General features: G+C 37.8%; 1 protein-coding gene across 1 annotated transcript; it reads left to right on the forward strand.

The window, feature by feature from the left end:
• Nucleotides 1–11,625: 11,625 nt before the first annotated feature.
• Nucleotides 11,626–12,264, forward strand: LOC306875680 (gamma-crystallin M2-like; the record flags this gene model as incomplete). The annotated part of the gene is made up of 2 exons (XM_079426359.1): nt 11,626–11,868; nt 11,992–12,264. The coding sequence occupies exons 1-2, from the start codon at nt 11,674–11,676 to the stop codon at nt 12,262–12,264; spliced, it is 468 nt and encodes a 155-aa protein (XP_079282485.1). The 5' UTR covers nt 11,626–11,673.
• Between the last annotated feature and the right edge of the window lie 10,028 nt (nt 12,265–22,292).

Below are 22,292 nucleotides of genomic sequence, written 5' to 3' on the forward strand. Positions count from 1 at the left end.
TTTTCTAGTGTTTCTATTAATAAAATTTTCTCCAGAACATTAAATATATTGTCTTGAAAATCATTAATGCCACTAATATTTACTTCTACTTATGCAAAACAAACAAACTTCTCATGAGAAAACAGAAATAAAAAAAAAAGAAGAAATGTAAAAATTGAGCAATTACTGTATTTCGTTTGCGATACACAATGTAGTAATATAAGAATTTTGGCTTTCAAAGGACAGGTTTAAGCCCCATTCAGACTAAACGATTTTAGACCGATTTTGCCACGATCTGCTTGATGGAGGGTGTCGTGGGGATTCGTAAACGACAATGGGCCTCGGGACGCACAATTCAATCGTTTCATCACGTGTAGTGTGTCAGTGCTTGACACTTCTGTGACATGACGTCAACACAGAAAGACTAGCATGTTTTTTTTTTTTTTCTGTCATACACGACAAGTTCCATCACATCTGTGACACTGGCCAATAGGAACGCAGAAGCGCCTTTGTACAAGCTTTCAAACATGTCGAAATGAAAGAGAGACAATTGTATCGGTCTTGCTAGGTGTAATTTTACAATGGAGGAAATGTTCGTGGAGCTAAGGCAACAATCCTGCATTTATGATGAGGGACTACAGTGACAAAATGTAAAATAAAAACTATTTTACCTCAGTTCTCTTTGACAGTTCATACCATCCTCTTCATGCCATCCAGATATGTGTTCATTGTCAGGTTTTTCTTTTTTGTGGTTTTCTGATGACAAGACAGGGCAAAACATGCTGTTTGCTAGCCATTGTGTGTTTATGCTCATAGTACCTTCTGTCTTGTCCAATGACATCATGCAAGTCATTAATGATGCATGTGATAAATGCTCGGGTAGTATCTTATAGTCTGACATGTTTCTTGTTCACGACACAACAAGATTTTATGAGTCAAAATCTCATAATCTGACACAGTGACTGGCTTAACTGACAAAAAATATTGTGTAGTCTGAACGGGGCTTTACAAACAAACAATGACAGCCAGTTCTTTCAGAGCAGAGCATGTTATAATGGTGGAACTGAAAATTCATGTGGTCTGGAATATACAGCTGTGTGTATTCCTCAACAGTTAAAGCTAATACCATATTTATTAACTAAAGTAGAATGTTTTGGGAACCAAAAGGCCAAAGATTGAAAGATTTCCGTGTGTTGTCAAATAGCACAACGTGATGATGATCTGACTAATAGGATCTACATTCTTTTAAAAAAAGGTGCCAGGAAGATTACATAGAGGAACCATTTTTGGTTCCCTGAAGAACCATTTTGTGAAAGGTTTTTTAAAGAACCAGTGTTTTTTTGGGTGCCATAAAGTACCTTTTCTGGGAAAACAAAGATCCCTTTTTAAAGGTTCTTCAAAGAACTACTGATGAATAGGTTCTTTATGTCCCCATTTCTTCCAGGTCAATATCCTTACATTTATCATACTATACATTTTCTTTAACTGGATTGTTTACAAAATAATTTTGAAAAAAGAAAAAGAAAACCCAGAAGTAACAAGACTTGACAAGATGTATGATTAAAATGTTTATTGCATTTACAGTATACATCAATGCAGTATACATCATACCTCAATACTGTGTATATGTATTTAATAGGGATGTGCACATATAGAGTACTCAGACTTGACAGCAATGATTGAACATTTTTTAAAGTCACTGCAATCATCGTTTTCACGACTTTTTCTGATTGGTTATGGCAGCATTTTGGGTGGTGCTTGAGCTCTGTCTAGTTAGTGTTAGGACAGCATGCCATCCAGACAAAATCAAAACCGCCAGTACTTGAAATGAAAAACTGACAAAAATGCTCATCCCTAGTGTGTAAAGCAGTGAACACAGCAGGTTAATGTCAGTACCCCTATAATCCACTAGTATGCCCTTTTTCATCCCGTGGAAACTGCCACTGGTTGTTCAAAGAGTTCCCGCTTTCACAGTCCTTCTGATGAATGGTTGAAGCTGGGTACATAGGATCCTGTAACAAAAACAACAACAACAAAACACTTTCATTAGTTTCTTAAATTTCATAGGTTTAGCACAGGTATAATGATGCAAAATGACAAACAAAGATAATGGAAAGATATTTTTAAGCTGAATAGCAGTAAGAATATGAACAAAATCAAAGCAAGGCAAATAATTTTGGAAGTTCATCCATCCATCTATTCACTCTCCAAACCACTTATCCTCTCTAGGGTCGTGGGGGCTGAAGCCTATCCCAGCATCTTTGGCCACAAATGATATTTAAGCAATATAAGCACTGGTAACAATGTTATACAGTACCTGTCAAAATTTTGGAAACATTACAAGGTTTTTGAAAAACAAACAAATAAAAATGTCTTCTGCCGACTAAGTCTGCATTTATTTAATGAAGAATGCAGAGAAAATAGCAATATTGTAAAATATCATGTCGACATGGATGCCAAAACCTTCCTAAAATAACTGTAATATCACAGATGCATGGTAATATAAGAAAATTAGAACACTACATAAACAACATAAAATCACATTAAATCTTTATTAAATCGCAAATTTGAAACTCATTGTTTAATTCTATGACCAATTCATAGGTGCGAAATGGATAGTGGGACAAAGTGGCACTTTTGTATTTTAATATTTTGATTCACTGAGCTTTTCTATTTCATTTTAAAACATGATTGCAGTATTTTTATAATAAACTTAAATAACTAGCTGAGTCATGCAAAACAGCTTTAAAATAGATAATAGATATAAAAGGATCTACTCGTCTTTTTAATTAATAAACACCACAACACTATTTATATTACTCAAAATTAATACTTTTTATTTCACTATAATTGAATGCAACTAATAGAAAATGAGTCTGGAATGAGTTCTGGACCAGATAGGACAATTTAGCTCACTTTATCTTACCTTCCAGAAACAAAAATATTTACAACATGATGAGTGTGAAGAACCATTAAATAATCTAAATAACCTTTCTGTGCTATAAAGAACCTGTCTGTGCTACAAAGAACCTGTTGGGCAATGGAAAGTTTCCTTGGATAATAAAAGGTTCTTCATGGAACCATACACCAAAGAACCTTTTTTTTTTTTTAAGAGTGAACCTTTCTGTTTCACAAAGGGTTCTTTGTGGTGAAACAAGGTTCTTCAGGTTATAAAAAAGAAAGAAAGAAATGGTTGACTGAATGGTTCTTTGTGGAAGCAAAAATGTTTCTTTTATGGCATTGCTGTGAAGAACATTTTAAAGGGGTCATCGGATGCAAAATTCACTTTACAAGTTGTTTGAACAAAAATATGTTTTGGAAGTGTGTGTGTTTTTTTTTTTAAATCCCTGTTTTAAAATCCCCAGGCTGTTCTGAGGTTCCTGTCAGAATGATGTAGTTCTGTACAGACCGCTCCCACGATAGTTGATTGACAAGGTCCAGGGGCGTAGCCATCATTTCAAAAGTGGGGGGGACGGAATGTCTAGTGTTATACCTGTTTTTTTGTTGTTGTTTTTTTTCAGTTAACCCTTGTCTAATTGACAGGTTTTATTTTTAATCATACCTTTTTGCTTAATATGCTTTATGATTATATTATTATATATGATTATAAAATAGAAGGAAAGAAAGATAGAAAAAAGAAAAAGAAAGAAATACGACAGCTTGTCACTGGGACAGTACCCTTAAAAGCACATCTTTGTACCTTATTTACCCCAAAAAGTTTCATATTTGTACATTACGGTACATATTGGTACTCTATTTAATCAAACAAATGCAGTGAGCAGAAGACTAACATAAAAAAACATGTTCAAAAAAACATTTTAAAATATCATTCTAATCTCTAACTTTTGAACAGTAGTGTATGTTTGAGGATTTACTTACTAGTCATATGGTTCATAGCGCCTTAGAGAAGTTGTCAGACATGAGGTCTGCTCCAACTCTGCTGCACGGCCATCAGCACAGAACAATCTAGAAACATACCATGCCATTTATCACAGAGCCAACAATATTTAGTATGCAGGCAGGTTTATTTAAAGGAAGCAAGCTAGAGCAGAAGTGAAATGCAGAAAATAAAATAAAATAGTTTTCTTTTATGATTTTTATGAAATAGATTTCTTTTATGAAAATAATTCTTTTATGATTTTTTATTAGTATGATCAAGACTGATGCACATATCTATAATGATGGGAACATATACTGCATCTGGGGGCTTCCGGTTTGTACGCGCATGGAGTAGACGTGTATTTCTTGGCTCAGCTTAAATATTAAAAAAATGTCCTAAATAAGGCAAACTAATAAACTGTGCTTTGTAGCCGAATATATTAAGATCTACACCGCAACATGACGAAGCCAAATAAAGTTAAGAAATCGGAAAAAGGAGCAGAAGAGGGCGAAAAAGTTGCCGAGGCAATCGCGGGTGAAGCTAAAGCCCGGCTCACACTGTGCGATTTTGGCCACGATTTGTTCGTCTGAGACAAATTTTGAAAATCCTAACATCCTAAAAGATTCCTATAATCCTAGGCTAAAATCGGTTGTCTAGATCGCTGGTTTGACATGTTCACCGACAGCCGATTAATGGCCGTTGCGATCAATTTTTTCCTCCGATTAAATTCTGGCAGTGTCAGAAGATTTCAGACACTTTCCTCAAGTTTCCTGCAGTGTGACATCTCCTACGACGACCGTCAAACCAAGAACCAATAGGAGCACTGAACTTGATGACGCAATTAGCGCGACAACTTCAAACCATTCATTATTTGTAAAAAACAATATATGTACAACGTAAAGTTTACTTAAAGTTTATTTATTAAGGGGCAGGATGTTTAAACTCGAATAACAAAATTACCTCAAGTTCGCTCTGTAGAACTGGAAGTCCATAAAGTCCTCTTTTGCCCAGCCATGACTTGCTCCACACACGTCGTCTTTTTCGTTTTTTGTTTTTTTTTTAACATCAAGGCATGTAATTAATAAAACTAACGCTACACGTTGCTGTTGTTTGCTAGCTACCATTATAGCGAGAGAACGCGGGTCACGTATTGATGACGTAAAACTCCGGACAAGTCTTCTTGAGTACGTCCGTTTTTATCGTACAGTCTGACATTTAGACAACTGAGATCCTACAGTCTGACATGGGGATCATGTTCGTACAGTGTGACAAGCAGCAATCGCAAAAGATTATTAAAAATCGCACAGTGTGAGCCCGGCTTAAGGCTAAATCTACGCCGACTACAAATGAGGATCTTATGTCTGCAATCAGTGCTTTGAATAAGACAGTGGATCAAAGACTGGGCGAACTATCTTCTAAACTTTCTAATGTGTCATCGGCGCTGACTGACATGACTGCTTGAGTTGAAGAAACAGAAGAGGCTGTGCAGGCTCACGAAGGCCGTATTGAATCCCTCGAGAGGCTAAATGCAAAGATGGCTACTGAGACGGCTCTCATACAGGCAAAGCTGGAGGATCTGGAATCGCGTTCTCGCAGGCACAATATCCGCATAATGGGAATTAAAGAAAAGTTGGAAAATGGCAAGCCCTCTGAGTTCGTCAGCTCGTTACTTCCAGAGTTGCTTGGGCAAGATAACTTTGATAAACCGATCCAAATCGACATGGCTCACAGAAGTGCGAGGCCAGCCGCCGGCAATAGACCGCGAGCTATCATTGCTAGACTGCACCATCTCCAAGTGAAAGAGCTCGTACTACGCCTAGCAAGACAGAAGGCTCCTCTGCGTTTTAAAGGTGACCCTGTTCAGATCTACCCAGATTTAACGTCGGGAACGATGAAGAAGCGGCAGGACTTCAACGACATAAGGAACAAATGCAAGGAAAGAAACATAAGATGTGGCTTCAAATTCCCGGCGAAATTCATCGTGACGGTAGGAGAGGAAACTAAAACTTTTGAAATGCCTTCCGATGCTGAAAAGTTTCTGATGACTACGGTCCCAAACTGGAAATCTACGAGGGAAGTGCAAGGTGGTCATAATGGAACTAACAATATGTCTGAATAAAAGGTGATCTGCTCTACAGAGACTTTGCACAGTGAGGAAACCTAAGGTTCAACATATGGACATGAATACTAAAGACTATATATCCTTAAAGCGGACAGTATATTGAACTGTTGCGGAGGAGTGTAGGTGGCTATAGTATACAGTCGCCGGTAAGGTTTTTTTTTTGTGAATGGGGGGGAGTGGAGCTAGGTTTCATAGTTCCCTTCTTGGAAGCATAGGGTGGGAGGGAGGGAAATTCGTGTGGGTGTTCTGTTGGTTGTGTTTAAATATACAAGTTCTAAAGAAGGTCCAAATGTTCTTGTTTTGGTTATGGTACGGTTTCATAATTTTTATTTATTTATCTTTTCTTAGTTACATGAATGTCAACTGATATTCACAGTAAAGATCATAGTGATAGACTAGGCAATATTAGGCTTATTAGCTGGAATGTTAGGGGAATTAATAGCCCTGTAAAGCGTGGAAAAGTTCTTCTACACCTGAAATCTTTAAAAGCAGATATAAGTTTTATTCAAGAAACACATCTAAAGAAGGGAAGTGAGAATAGATTAAAGTCTAATTGGATTGCACAGATGTATCAGTCTACATTCTCCACCAAAGCTAGGGGTGTGGCTATTTTGATACGTAAGAATGTACCGTTTGTTCATCAGAAGACTATAACTGATATAAATGGCAGATATATTATTGTCTTGGGATCTATAAATTCGAAACAAATTACTTTAGTTAATTTGTATGCACCAAATCACGACGACCCCTTCTTTTTTCAAAAAATATTTAAACTAATCCCCAGTATTTCTGAATCAAATATAATTATTGGAGGTGATTTCAACTGTGTGCTGGACAACGTGCTTGATAGACAACCGAGTCAGATTGCCAGTGTGACATCTAAATCTAATGCATTGTTAAAACAGTATATGCAATCCCTAAACATCGTAGATATATGGAGAATTCTTAATCCCTCAGATAGAGATTTTTCTTTTTACTCTCATGTGCACAAGTCATATTCGCGCATTGATTTATTTCTGCTAGATTCAAATTTAGTACCAAATACATGCAAGTCACAATATCACAATATTATAATATCAGATCATGCTCCCCAGTCAGTTGACCTTAGATTAGATAATTTAAGAGGAGAATTTAGATGGAAGTTAAATAACGCACTATTAAAAGATGAAGAATTTAATAAAAATCTGGAAAAAAAGATTGAGCAATTTATAGAAATTAATGATAAGGGTGATGTGCATGATTCAAATTTATGGGAGGCATTGAAGGCTGTAGTTAGAGGGGAAATAATAGCATTTGAGATGGCTCAAAGGAAGAAAGTTAGGATGAGAATGACTGAAATAGAAAGAACTCTTACCAGATTAGAAAGTTTACACAAAAATAGCCCAAATACTGTGTTACTGAAAGAAATTATGACATTAAAATATGAATATAATTCTCTATTATCTAGCAGGGTGCTAAAGTTATTATGTAAGGTTAAACAAAGATACTATGAATTAGGTGATAAGCCTCACAACCTTTTAGCGCGGCAATTAAGACAACATGAAGCTGCTAATGCCATATATCAAATTAAGAACAAAGAGGGAAAAATAATAACCAATCCAAAGGAAATAAATCAAAATTTTGCAGAGTTTTATGCAGAGGTTTATACTTCCATAGGGAAATCTGACCAGAAAAATATTGATAGTTTTCTAGAAGGACTACACTTGCCAAAATTAAGTGAAGAGGCTTTAAAGGCACTAGATACAGAAATAAACATTGAAGAGGTGGAAAATGCTATTAAAGAGTTCCCTAACAACAAGGCCCATGGACCTGATGGGTTCAGCATCGAATTTTACAAAAGATTTAGTAAGGTTATTTTGCCATTGTTGGTACGTATGTATAAGCATTCACAGGAAGCTGGCCGTTTTCCTGCATCCATGTATGATGCAAATATTGCTCTTATACCTAAACCGGGTCGTGATCGGCTACTAGTGTCATCATACAGACCAATTTCTTTACTACCCACTGAGACTAAAATAATTGGGAAAATCATTGCAAATAGGTTGAAGAAGCATATCTGTGATATTATACATCCAGATCAAACAGGCTTCATGCCAAGCAGACATATGTATTTTAATCTACGTCGTCTGTGCAATGTTTTATATTCGAATCATAAAGAAGAAGCTGCAGTCATTTCACTGGATGCGCAAAGAGCATTTGACCAAGTAGAATGGGGATATATGATGTCAGTCCTGAAGAAATTTGGTTTCGGCCATGTGTTTAGAGAGTGGATAAAAACAATATATTTCTGTCCAAAAGCCTCAGTAGTGACTAATCATAATGTCTCAGCTCCTTTTTCAATTTACAGAAGGACAAGGCAAGGCTGTCCGCTGTCCCCATTTCTTTTCGCAGTTGCGATAGAGCCTTTGGCCGCATATATCCGGCAACAGGCAGATATCCAACCAATCACGATATGTGGCCTACCACAACACATTTCACTATACGCAGACGATATACTTTTGTTTATAAAAAATCCTAGTAAGTCTATTCCACATCTCCTCACTTCTATTACAAAATTTGGGAATATATCAGGATTTACTGTTAATTGGGAAAAAAGTGAACTGATGACTATTATGCCCAACACTTGTCAGCAGTATATAAGATCCACCCCATTCAAAGTAGCAGAAAACTCTTTTACTTATCTTGATGTCATAATAACTAGAAAACCGCAAGACCTTCTAAGGGCCAACTGGCAAAAGAAGATTGATCAGTTAAAAAATAACATAGACTATTGGAGAACACTGCCAATTTCAATGGTAGGTAAAATCAATGCAGTAAGGATGGTGAGTCTACCAAGATTCCTCCACCTATTTCAATCTATCCCTTCATGTATACCACAATCCTATTTTAAACAATTAGACAAGATAATTTTTCAGTTTTTATGGAATTATAAAACGGCAAGAATTAAAAAACAACATTTTTTTAAATCTAAGGATAAGGGGGGATTTGGGTTACCTTTCTTTAAAGCATATTATTGGGCAGCACACTTGAATGTATTCTCTTGGTGGAATGATGACCCATTAGAAGGAACCTGTGAACAACCGGAATGGCTTAGAATTGAACAAGCCCTTTGCTCTAATTCTTCACTGCAGGCACTATGTAACAGTCCTGGTAAGGTTAGTAAGCTTATCTATAATAATCACTTTGTTATAGGCCAGTCTTTAAAAGTTTGGAAACAAATTTAATATATATTAAAGCTCCTAATGTATATCTTTATAGCCCCATATGTATGAATCACTCCTTCATTCCAGCTCTTAACGACAAATCTTTTTCGTTTTGGAAACAGAAGGGAATAAGGTGTGTTGGCTCACTTTATATGAATGGGCATTTCCTGTCTTTTAAAGAGCTCCAATCAGAGTTTGAGTTACCAAATTCTCACTTTTTCAGATATCTGCAAATTAGAGACTACGTCAGAAAATATTTTCCTAATTTTGAACAACTAAAAACGCATGAAAAATTAGAGGAAATAAACAGATTTAAAGCTGGAAACTCAAAAGCAGTGTCATATTTCTATAAAGTGTTAACAGATCTGGTGGAAAGTGACACAACTACAATTAGGAAAGCATGGGAGGAGGATTTAGGTTTCACTATTGAGGATGCACAATGGGAGGAATGCCTACAGAATATACATGATTGTTCAATTAATACGAGACACAACTTAATTCAATTCAAATCTCTACATAGAGTATATATGTGTAAAACTAAATTGCACAAAATTTTCCCTGAAGTGTCACCGATATGCAATAAATGCAAGGTTGCGGAGGGTACACTTCTGCATTCATTTTGGACATGTTGTAACCTTCATAAGTACTGGACAGATATTTTTGACCTGCTTTCAAAAGTGTATAAAAAAGATATTGTTCCAGATCCAATGATTGCCATTTTTGGGGTGATTTCGGTACCTTCTTTTAGTTCAGATGAAAGACAGGGTATTTCTTTATTTATGGTACTTGCAAAGAGATTGATTCTTCAGAGGTGGAAACTTGACATTGTCCCAACATTTGATGTGTTGCTGAGTGAGCTAGCAGACATTATTCATATTGAGAAATTACGATTTATCGGTAATGATAAGCTTGATCTATTTTGGAAAATATGGAAGCCTGTGTTAGATTACTTAGGAAGGAGATAACTTATTCACATTGTTTTGTATGCTGCATTATACTTCTGTAACTCTTAAATTGATTTACCTATATATTATGTGGTGATCGAAGTATTTTTGTATTTAATTTACTTTTTTATGTGTATGTGTATGTGTATATGTATTTGTGTATGTATATGTATATATGTTATTTATTTATTATGTATATATTATTTATTTTATTATATACATATATACTTTCTTTTTTATTTATTTTTTTATTTACTTTTATTTTTAATTTATCTATTCATTTATTTATTTTTTTCTTCTTCACACCCTGCTGATGTTATCACTGTGATCTTTTTGGAAACCCTATATTTTGAACATTAGAGGAATTTATTTGTAACTAGTATACCGTACTATCGCTTTCCTTTTGGACCTTTGTTCTGGAAAAGCAAATGTCATATTAAAACTGAATAAAAAAAGAATTAAAAAAAAAAAACAAACAAAAAAAAAACATATACTGCATCTGAAAGAATTCCAGTTTTCACCACCAAACCCCCAAAATTGGCAACAGTTACAGTGTGTGCCATTTAGCATTACAGACTGGTTACTCACTAGGTTTTGTCTCTTTACTCCAATCACAGAATCAAGGCCCCTTCTGTGGATGGACAGAGCAAAGGATAAAGGGTTCAAAATCACTAAACATGCCAAAATGTATGCTTATAAAAACCACCAAACAAACCAAATCCATATAGCCAGAAGTCCTCAATCTAAAACAACAACCACATGATAAAAATACAAACTTCTAGGCTGTATCTGAAAGCTTAGGCAGCTGCCTTGTTATATTATGACTTGACAAGTTGTATTTGAGCATGAAGGTACCTACTGAAACTGATTTCAGAAAGGATTCTGAACCAGCATAACAGTCTATATGCAACAAAATAAAGTGTGCTTTGGTGATAAGTGAATTTGATTTCTACAATTTACAATCATTAGTATTTCAATAACAGTTTACATTAACATTATATAATGTTTAAATGATGCATTAAAATGGCTGGAACATTTTACAATCAACATAGATTAAATTATCTAAAGCATAACCTAATGTTAACAAATTTAAAATTATTGTAAAGTATTATCAGCATTATCATTTGTTTCCGATTCACATTCTTTTTGACCAATATACTTATATTTTTCTAATAATTTTGAGTACTAAAGTCTACATACCAAGCTTTAGCTAGAATGGTCTCTGTTTCAACTTGCACTGTCAGGAATTGACTAACAATAGAGGCCCTGTAGTCTTTAGTCTTGGTCTTGTATAAAAGCACAGGTGACAGCAGTCAGTCAACAAGCAGAATCAGCTTCAGCTTCTCCCTTGTGGAACTACTGAGGATCAGCCAGCGCAACCATGAAGGTAAACCTTGTTCCAGCACCTATTTCCACAAAGTTTAACTTGAAATTTCTTGAATTGGTATCACTAAAAAAATCAGATAGCTCACTAAAAATTTTTATTTTAATTTTCAGGTCACTTTCTATGAGGACAGGAACTTCCAGGGTCGCTCTTATGACTGCATGGGCGACTGTGGTGACTTCTCCTCCTACATGAGCCGCTGTCACTCTTGCAGAGTGGAGAGTGGATGCTGGATGATGTATGATCATCCCAACTACATGGGAAATCAGTATTTCTTTAGGAGGGGAGAGTATGCTGATTACATGCCTATGTTTGGAATGAACAACTGCATCAGGTCTTGCCGTATGATCCCTATGGTGAGCTCAGTTTCAGATTATTTAACATAAAAAAATAAATAAGTTAATCTTTATCTTTTAAAGTAATTTATTTATTGAATAATTTTTTTATGATAAACTAAAATGACTTCTCTTCCACTACAGCACAGGGGATCCTACAGAATGAGGATCTACGAGAGGGAGAACTTCATGGGTCAGATGCACGAGATGATGGATGACTGTGACAACATCATGGACCGTTACCGCATGTCTCACTGCCAGTCCTGTCATGTGATGGACGGCCACTGGCTCTTCTATGAGCAGCCCAACTACAGAGGCAGGATGTGGTACTTCAGGCCTGGAGAGTACAGGAGCTTCAGCAATATGGGTGGCATGAGATTCATGAGCATGAGGCATATCATGGACTCCTGGTACTAATTTTCTAGTGTTTCTATTAATAAAATTTTCTCCAGAACATTAAATATATTGTCTTGAAAATCATTAATGCCACTAATATTTACTTCTACTTATGCAAAACAAACAAACTTCTCATGAGAAAACAGAAATAATAAAAAAAGAAGAAATGTAAAAATTGAGCAATTACTGTATTTCGTTTGCGATACACAAATGTAGTAATATAAGAATTTTGGCTTTCAAAGGACAGGTTTAAGCCCCATTCAGACTAAATGATTTTAGACCGATTTTGCCACGATCTGCTTGATGGAGGGTGTCGTGGGGATTCGTAAACGACAATGGGCCTCGGGACGCACAATTCAATCGTTTCATCACGTGTAGTGTGTCAGTGCTTGACACTTCTGTGACACTTCATGACGTCAACACAGAAAGACTAGCATGTTTATTTTTTTTTCTGTCATACACGACAAGTTCCATCACATCTGTGACACTGGCCAATAGGAACGCAGAAGCGCCTTTGTACAAGCTTTCAAACATGTCGAAATGAAAGAGAGACAATGGTATCGGTCTTGCTAGGTGTAATTTTACAATGGAGGAAATGTTCGTGGAGCTACGGCAACAATCCTGCATTTATGATGAGGGACTACTGCGACACAGTGACAAAATGTAAAATAAAAACTATTTTACCTCAGTTCTCTTTGACAGTGCATACCATCCTCTTCATGCCATCCAGATATGTGTTCATTGTCAGGTTTTTCTTTTTTGTGGTTTTCTGATGACAAGACAGGGCAAAACATGCTGTTTGCTAGCCATTGTGTGTTTATGCTCATAGTACCTTCTGTCTTGTTCAATGACATCATGCAAGTCATTAATGATGGCATGTGATAAATGCTCGGGTAGTATCGTTTAGTCTGACATGTTTCTTGTTCACGACATGACAAGATTTTAGGAGTCAAAATCTCATAATCTGACACAGTGACTGTCTTAACTGACAAAAAATATTATGTAGTCTGAACGGGGCTTTACAAACAAACAATGACAGCCAGTTCTTTCAGAGCAGAGCATGTTATAATGGTGGAACGGAAAATTCATGTGGTCTGGAATATACAGCTGTGTGTATTCCTCAACAGTTAAAGCAAATACCATATTTATTAACTAAAGTAGAATGTTTTGGGAACCAAAAGGCCAAAGATTGAAAGATTTCCGTGTGTTGTCAAATAGCACAACGTGATGATGATCTGACTAATAGGATCTACATTCTTTAAAAAAAAGGTGCCAGGAAGATTACATAGAGGAACCATTTTTGGTTCCCTGAAGAACCATTTTGTGAAAGGTTTTTTAAAGAACCAGTGTTTTTTTTGGGTGCCATAAAGTACCTTTTCTGGGAAAACAAAGATCCCTTTTTAAAGGTTCTTCAAAGAACTACTGATGAATAGGTTCTTTATGTCCCCATTTCTTCCAGGTCAATATCCTTACATTTATCATACTATACATTTTCTTTAACTGGATTGTTTATAAAATAATTTTGAAAAAAGAAAACCCAGAAGTAACAAGACTTGACAAGATGTATGATTAAAATGTTTATTGCATTTACAGTATACATCAATGCAGTATACATCATACCTCAATACTGTGTATATGTATTTAATAGGGATGTGCACATATAGAGTACTCAGACTTGACAGCAATGATTGAACATTTTTTAAAGTCACTGCAATCATCGTTTTCACGACTTTTTCTGATTGGTTATGGCAGCATTTTGGGTGGTGCTTGAGCTCTGTCTAGTTAGTGTTAGGACAGCATGCCATCCAGACAAAATCAAAACCGCCAGTACTTGAAATGAAAAACTGACAAAAATGCTCATCCCTAGTGTGTAAAGCAGTGAACACAGCAGGTTAATGTCAGTACCCCTATAATCCACTAGTATGCCCTTTTTCATCCCGTGGAAACTGCCACTGGTTGTTCAAAGAGTTCCCGCTTTCACAGTCCTTCTGATGAATGGTTGAAGCTGGGTACATAGGATCCTGTAACAAAAACAACAACAACAAAACACTTTCATTAGTTTCTTAAATTTCATAGGTTTAGCACAGGTATAATGATGCAAAATGACAAACAAAGATAATGGAAAGATATTTTTAAGCTGAATAGCAGTAAGAATATAAACAAAATCAAAGCAAGGCAAATAATTTTGGAAGTTCATCCATCCATCTATTCACTCTCCAAACCACTTATCCTCTCTAGGGTCGTGGGGGCCGAAGCCTATCCCAGCATCTTTGGCCACAAATGATATTTAAGCAATATAAGCACTGGTAACAATGTTATACAGTACCTGTCAACATTTTGGAAACATTACAAGGTTTTTGAAAAACAAACAAATAAAAATGTCTTCTGCCGACTAAGTCTGCATTTATTTAATGAAGAATGCAGAGAAAATAGCAATATTGTAAAATATCATGTCGACGTGGATGTCGAAACCTTCCTAAAATAACTGTAATATCACAGATGCATGGTAATATAAGAAAATTAGAACACTACATAAACAACATAAAATCACATTAAATCTTTATTAAATCGCAAATTTGAAACTCATTGTTTAATTCTATGACCAATTCATAGGTGCGAAATGGATAGTGGGACAAAGTGGCACTTTTGTATTTTAATATTTTGATTCACTGAGCTTTTCTATTTCATTTTAAAACATGATTGCAGTATTTTTATAATAAACTTAAATAACTAGCTGAGTCATGCAAAACAGCTTTAAAATAGATAATAGATATAAAAGGATCTACTCGTCTTTTTAATTAATAAACACCACAACACTATTTATATTACTCAAAATTAATACTTTTTATTTCACTATAATTGAATGCAACTAATAGAAAATGAGTCTGGAATGAGTTCTGGACCAGATAGGACAATTTAGCTCACTTTATCTTACCTTCCAGAAACAAAAATATTTACAACATGATGAGTGTGAAGAACCATTAAATAATCTAAATAACCTTTCTGTGCTATAAAGAACCTGTCTGTGCTACAAAGAACCTGTTGGGCAATGGAAAGTTTCCTTGGATAATAAAAGGTTCTTCATGGAACCATACACCAAAGAACCTTTTTTTTTTTTTTAAGAGTGAACCTTTCTGTTTCACAAAGGGTTCTTTGTGGTGAAACAAGGTTCTTCAGGTTATAAAAAAGAAAGAAAGAAATGGTTGACTGAATGGTTCTTTGTGGAAGCAAAAATGTTTCTTTTATGGCATTGCTGTGAAGAACATTTTAAAGGGGTCATCGGATGCAAAATTCACTTTACAAGTTGTTTGAACAAAAATATGTTTTGGAAGTGTGTGTACACAATACACATACATCCTATAATGATAAAAATCCACCCAGTGTTTTTTTTTTAATCCCTGTTTTAAAATCCCCAGGCTGTTCTGAGGTTCCTGTCAGAATGATGTAGTTCTGTACAGACCGCTCCCACGATAGTTTATTGACAAGGTCCAGGGGCGTAGCCATCATTTCAAAAGTGGGGGGGGGGGGGGGGGGGGGGCGGAATGTCTAGTGTTATAGTGTTTTTTTGTTGTTGTTTTTTTTCAGTTAACCCTTGTCTAATTGACAGGTTTTATTTTTAATCATACCTTTTTGCTTAATATGCTTTATGATTATATTATTATATATGATTATAAAATAGAAGGAAAGAAAGATAGAAAAAAGAAAAAGAAAGAAATACGACAGCTTGTCACTGGGACAGTACCTTCAAAAGCACATCTTTGTACCTTATTTACCCCAAAAAGTTTCATAGTTGTACATTACGGTACATATTGGTACTCTATATGTGCACCTTTTTGAGTATAAGTTACAAAGATGTCCTTATAAGGGTACTGTTGTTTACATATTTCAGATTGTATTTTGTGTGTGTTGTATGTACAGTACATGGCACACAGTAATGGATTATACATTAGTATTATACATTGTATTATACATTAGTCTGATTAGTCTGTTAAAAGGTATAAGAAATATCTTATCATAGACAATGCTCTAAATAATCTTTACCTCTGAAGCCTCACTGAAACTTTCTGCCTCATTCACTCTCATCTGTGAATTCACTTCTGCCTCTGTCTACAGCAAATAAAGTAGTGTTTGAAACATGTACATACAGGGAATAGTGACATACAGAAGAAAATAACACATTAAGTACACTGCTGGACAATAACCAATAATTTGTATCCTAAATTATTTTTTAACACTTTAGAATGGGGAACACATTCACTATTAACTATGACTTTTGCCTCAATAAACTCTTAATTTATTGCTTATTAATATCTTGTAAGGTAGTCGTTGTAGTTGTTAAGTTTAGGATTATGGGATGCAGAATATGGTCATGAAGAATACAGAATTAATATGTGCTTAAGTACTAATAAACAACCAATATGCAAGCTAATAATTACATACTGTAGTTAAAAATGATAGCTGAGAAGTTGTTCATCATACTAATGTTATTTTTTTATTTTTCTATATTTGACTAATTATGTGTTTTTTATGATTGGTCCATATATAATACTACAAACGCTTGTGTATTAATAGATTTTATTCAATATAAAAACAGCCAGGTGTTAAAAGCCACTCTTCTCACCTGTCACTGTGTGTCGTCCTAATTCTGTCCTAACAAACCTAGGCTGACTGTTTCTTGTTCATTCTTGACAACACATAAAAACGTCAAATTAGTGCAAAAATGACAAAGCACCCCTAAATGAAGATCGGTCCTGTATCAGATCAGTGCTTGCATACTTGATTGAAATACATCATGTATAGTATTGGCAGAGTTAAACATGTCACAATGCTGCAAACGCTGTAAAATCTCAGTTCAACATGATCTTTATTCTTATTTGAAGGGTTCTGATAACATACATACGTGTTAAAATAAAAGACGGTACAAAAGAGTTACGGACAAATACATTGAAAATAGTGCATGTTTGTCCAGGCAGCTTTTTTTTCTTTTCTCCAAATAATGAACATCAAAACTTGCTAATTATTCAACAAGAGCAATAGGCAGAGTCACTCAACATTGTGCAACATTATTCGGATCCCACATGACAACTTACGCTGCTTGACTTTTTCGTAAAAAATGAGTGAAGAGTTTCTTGCCGCTTTGAAATCATCTCGACCTATAATGAATGATGGATACAGCGCGGGACCGCGGGCGCGAGCCTGGGCATGTCGTGACATCACAAACTGAGTGACTGATTGCCATGGAAACATAAACGTCATGTATAAATTATCTTGTCTCTTTGAATTTTAAATCATTCTGCATTTATATACATTGCTCCATTAAAACCTCAACATGTCGAGAACACAATTGTCCGATGAAAAAGTGCGGGGGATGAATTTATTTTTTATAAAAAGTGGGGGGGACCCGTTCCCCGCATAATCAACGCCCCTGACAAGGTCGTCTTACTTATTAGACCCATCCTAAGTGAGCTGTCATCAGTCTGCCCTTGTGTCGACTCTGGTGCAGGGGACGACAAGATGTCTCCGATTAAGCGTGTTTAGTTGTTTGATGTAATAATGAATATAGCAGTCGTCAGTTATTCCCGACATCTGAGCCACTGAAGACACAGAAGATTAACTGTTACTTTCGCTTTGAAGGGAATGCGCCGATCTACATAAATGCATCTATGTTCGCCTGAATCATTCATGATCCAGCTTTATCTACAGAAGAAGTGAGTATGAGGGTTTTTATGAATCTTTGCAAATCGCCTTTCCTCATAATAGCCAGTTTTGCGGCTGAAGTTTAGTAGTATGCTCCATAGATATATACCTAGATGCCTCATTATCAACTGTTTCTATGGGCTGCGATACATAATCTTTGAGCGCATTGACTCTGTGTGTCTACAACAGCAAGTTATACGCTTGTATATTTTTGAATAGTCATTGATTATTATGGTGAATGTGAGATGGCTGACTGGAGCGGTCGAATAGGGATTCTACATATATCTATGGTCTGCTCGTCATTCCACGGAAGAGAGGGGCGGAGTCAGCAGAGCTCACTAGGATTTAAAGAAACATGGACTAGATCAGAGTGCTGAAGACAGAGCTGATTTTGACAGGGTAAAGAAGGTGTTTTTTACACTACTATTGAGAAATTTTAACCACAGTATGCTACAGAGCTTTCATTAAGACCCAAAAGAATCATATCAACTTGTGTAAAATGGGCATCCAATGACCCCTTTAAGCGCCTTTATTTTTAATAGTGTACTGCCCATTGAAAATAACTTTTATTAATATAAAGACAACACTTTCTATCAATGGACATGTATATCCCTACTTATTATTGTATTATTACTGTTTTTGTACATTGTCTTTTGTATTGTATACTGTTTTATGCATGCTTAATGTAACCTTATCAATACCATTTTTGGTATCTACGAATTTGGATTTTGATGAGCTGATAATTTATATATTTACACCTATGCAACATATTAGGATTATAAGAATTTTTAATAGTTTTTGAATCAACACCCAATCCAGTTACATGGCACCGTCTGTGTCAGTCCTGTGTCTTGTTTTCCCCTCCTCTCGTGTCTCTATTTGACCTTCCTCGTTCCTTTGATCATTAGTTAATTAGTCCCGAGCCCCGTTTGATTAGTCCTCACCTGTTCCTCGTTGATTTCCCATGTTTATAAGCCCTGTGTTTCCCTGTCTCCGTGTCCGGTCTGATCGTTGTATATGTTCGTCTCTCCCCAAGCGCCTCGTCTTTATGTGGATTGCAATAAAGGATTACTATTGGAATCTCCGTGTCTCCTCGCTCCTTGTGCCCCGAGAGGGATCTGACAGAAGACTGGACCTAACAGTAAGCGACGGCCAACGTTTTTTGTTTTAGTTTTTGAAAGTGTTTTTATTTTTTCCAGTTTTTGCTCCTCGGCATGGACGCCGCCTCCCGCTTCGCCGCCCTGATCCGCGAAGATCATGCCTTTCTCGAGTATGCGGAGGAGTTCTGTAAGATCGCCGCAGCGACGGCATGGAATGATAATACTCTTAACAAGCTGTTCAGGCTCGGGGCAAATTACCACCGTCCCATGGACCTCCCAGACACTACCGGCCTGAGCTGGAGACTGGTGCTCTCCTGCGTCTCCGCTGGTCCCATCCAGCTCTCCTGCGTCTCCACTGGTCCCGTCCAGCTCTCCTGCGTCTCCGCTGGGGCCGTCCAGCTCTCCTGCATCTCCGCTGGGGCCGTCCAGCTCTCCTGCGTCTCCGCTGGTGCCGTCCAGCTCTCCTGCATGTCCGCTGGTCCCGTCCAGCTCAGCTCCTCAAGAGCGCCCCCAAGTGTCTGCGCTTCAAGAGCGCCCCCCAAGTGTCTGCGATTCAAGAGCGCCCCCAAGTGTCTGAGCTTCACAAGCACCCCCAAGCGTCTGCACTTCAAGAGCGCCCTCCAGTGCCGGCTCCTCGCACGTGCCCTCCAGTGCCGGCCCCTCGCACATGCCCTCCTGCGTCTCCGCTGGTTCCGTCCAGCTCCGTGCTGCAAGAGCGCCCCACAGAGCCCTTTCTTCAGTAGCTCCCAGGGGGGAACTCCCCCAAGAAAATTTTGGGGGGGGTTATAGGGTCATGGCCTGTGTGGCCGGGCCGAGGGCCAAGGCCACAGAACCCGAAAAAATAAGGCCGTGGCTCCCCTAGTCTCCAGTCCCGCCATGGCCTCCCGAGTCCCTAGATCCGCCATGCAGGGGCGTGTCTACGTGGTGGCCAGGGGTGGCACCGGCCCCCCCTGAAATTTGGCTGGCCACCCCAGGTGCCCCCCCTACCAGATGTCTTGCGATAGGCTTGTTTTTAGTTCATTTCTAACTGCATCTGGCGTATCTTGGCATGTGTAGGCAGCTGCCTAGGTCCGCTTTCTTCTCTTCTTTATTAATTTTAGGCATTTTAGCGTGATCTAAATGACAAATGTCGAGAGCGCATAATGTTACACGATCATGTAATGCGCGAGCACGAATCACTCCACTCGCAAGCGGATTTCCTTCACTCGCACAAAACTGGACGTGTGCTTTTAAATCTACATTGTTCTTTTATGAATTGGCTCGGGTCTCACTCAGATATTGTGTGTATGCTCAAACGTTATCCTCGCATCACTGAAGACCAGAAAAGCTTTGTTTTTTTCTAATTCAAGTGAAGAGTAGGCTTTTCTCACTAAATGGAAGCAAGCTGAATATAGTTAGCCTTCTCTAGTTATTAATTTTATTAATACTTAATTTAGTTAAGTGCTTAAATTGTAAATATGCATTTATTAAATTATTTTATGTAGTACATTTGTATTTTGTTGTTTTTGTATAGAAGCAAATCAACCAGGTTCCAGAAATAATCACTAGGCTGCTTCTGAAATAAGTGGGGGTGCTCTCTTAATGCACATTTTCACATATTTTGTCCCTTCTATTGCTATCAATATGCTGCTACTTCGAGAGCGAATCCCGCATAAATATGCAGATGTCATTCCCAAAACTTTGCAACGTGTGTGTGGGTCAAAAACAAAGTTCTACATTTTAAATGGATTGCTTAGAAAGCTCGCAAAGAGTGCTCATAACCAATAAAGCTGTCACTCTTTGTTCATCACGATCTCACAAAGTTCTGTGAGGACCAATGAATCTCACACTGTGCAATTAATAGCCTATATAATATAGGCCTATTAACATCGTATATCCAACCCCTCCCCCCGGCCACCCTCTTTTAAGGCAGTGCCCCAGACTGGCCCCCCCCATTTAAAATGCTCTAGACACGCCCCTGCCACCATGGCCTCCCGAGTCCCCTGACCCGCCATGGCCTCCCGAGTCCCCTGACCTGCCATGGCCTCCCGAGTCCCCTGACCCGCCATGGCCTCCCGAGTCCTCTGACCCGCCATGGCCTCCCGAGTCCCCTGTCCCGCCATGGCCTCCTGTGTCTTCCGTTCCGCCATGGCTCCCGGAACGGGCCCCCGCTCTGGAGGCAGGTAGCCCTGCCCCTTGATCCCTGGAGGCCTCCAGAGCAGCCCCCCCCCATTAGATGGAATAGGGCGTGAGGACACGCCTTCCGGAGGGGGGCGTTATGTCAGTCCTGTGTCTTGTTTTCCCCTCCTCTCGTGTCTCTATTTGACCTTCCTCGTTCCTGTGATCATTAGTTAATTAGTCCCAAGCCCCGTTTGATTAGTCCTCACTTGTTCTTCGTTGTTTTCCCCATGTTTATAAGCCCTGTGTTTCCCTGCCTCTGTGTCTGATCGTCGTATATGTTCGTCTCTCCCCAAGCTCCTCGTCTTTATGTGGATTGCCATAAAGGATTACTATTGGAATCTCCGTGTCTTCTCGCTCCTTGTGCCCTGAGTGGAATCTGACAGTCTGCCATACATCTCATTGAATTTCTGTCCTTCATCCACAGAGCAAAATGTCTCCTTTCGAGTATTGTCCCCACTTTTCAAGTGCCCTGACCACAGCAAGGCATTCCTTGAAGCAACCGGGATGCATAGGCAGTGATGTGTTTCCCCCTCTCTGACAGTACAGTCAGAGTCAGTACAGCCCTACATCTGATGTCACTAACATCAGTCTGCCCTTTGAAAAGTGTGAAATGATGTGGAGCAGCGCATTCTGAAAATTATGTAATTAAGTGATGATACCACCTAGCAAGACCTAAGAATCACTCAACGTCTTTGACATTTTTTGGGCGTAGGAAAATTCCTGACAGCACTCACTTTGGAATCCTCCATCTTGATCGTTGGATGTGACATGTCTTAGAAATGACGTGTTTTAAAGTCAGTGATTTTCTTACCAATTTACACTTCTTCAGGTTAAGTGTTAGGCCAGACGATTACAATGTAGCACACAGATTCTTTAGATCTTGGAAGTGTTGCTGTACTGTATGTCTCCGGAGTATACAACAATGTTCTCTATGTACACGAAACAGCATTTAAGATCTTGTTGAACTTTATTTAAAGGGGTAATCAGATGCCCATTTTCCACAAGTTCCAAAATTGGCAACAGTTACAGTGTGTGCCATTTAGCATTACAGACTGGTTACTCACTAGGTTTTGTCTCTTTACTCCAATCACA

Source organism: Barbus barbus, assembly GCF_936440315.1.
Source record: "Barbus barbus genome assembly, chromosome: 10".
Taxonomy (NCBI): Eukaryota; Metazoa; Chordata; class Actinopteri; order Cypriniformes; family Cyprinidae; genus Barbus; species Barbus barbus.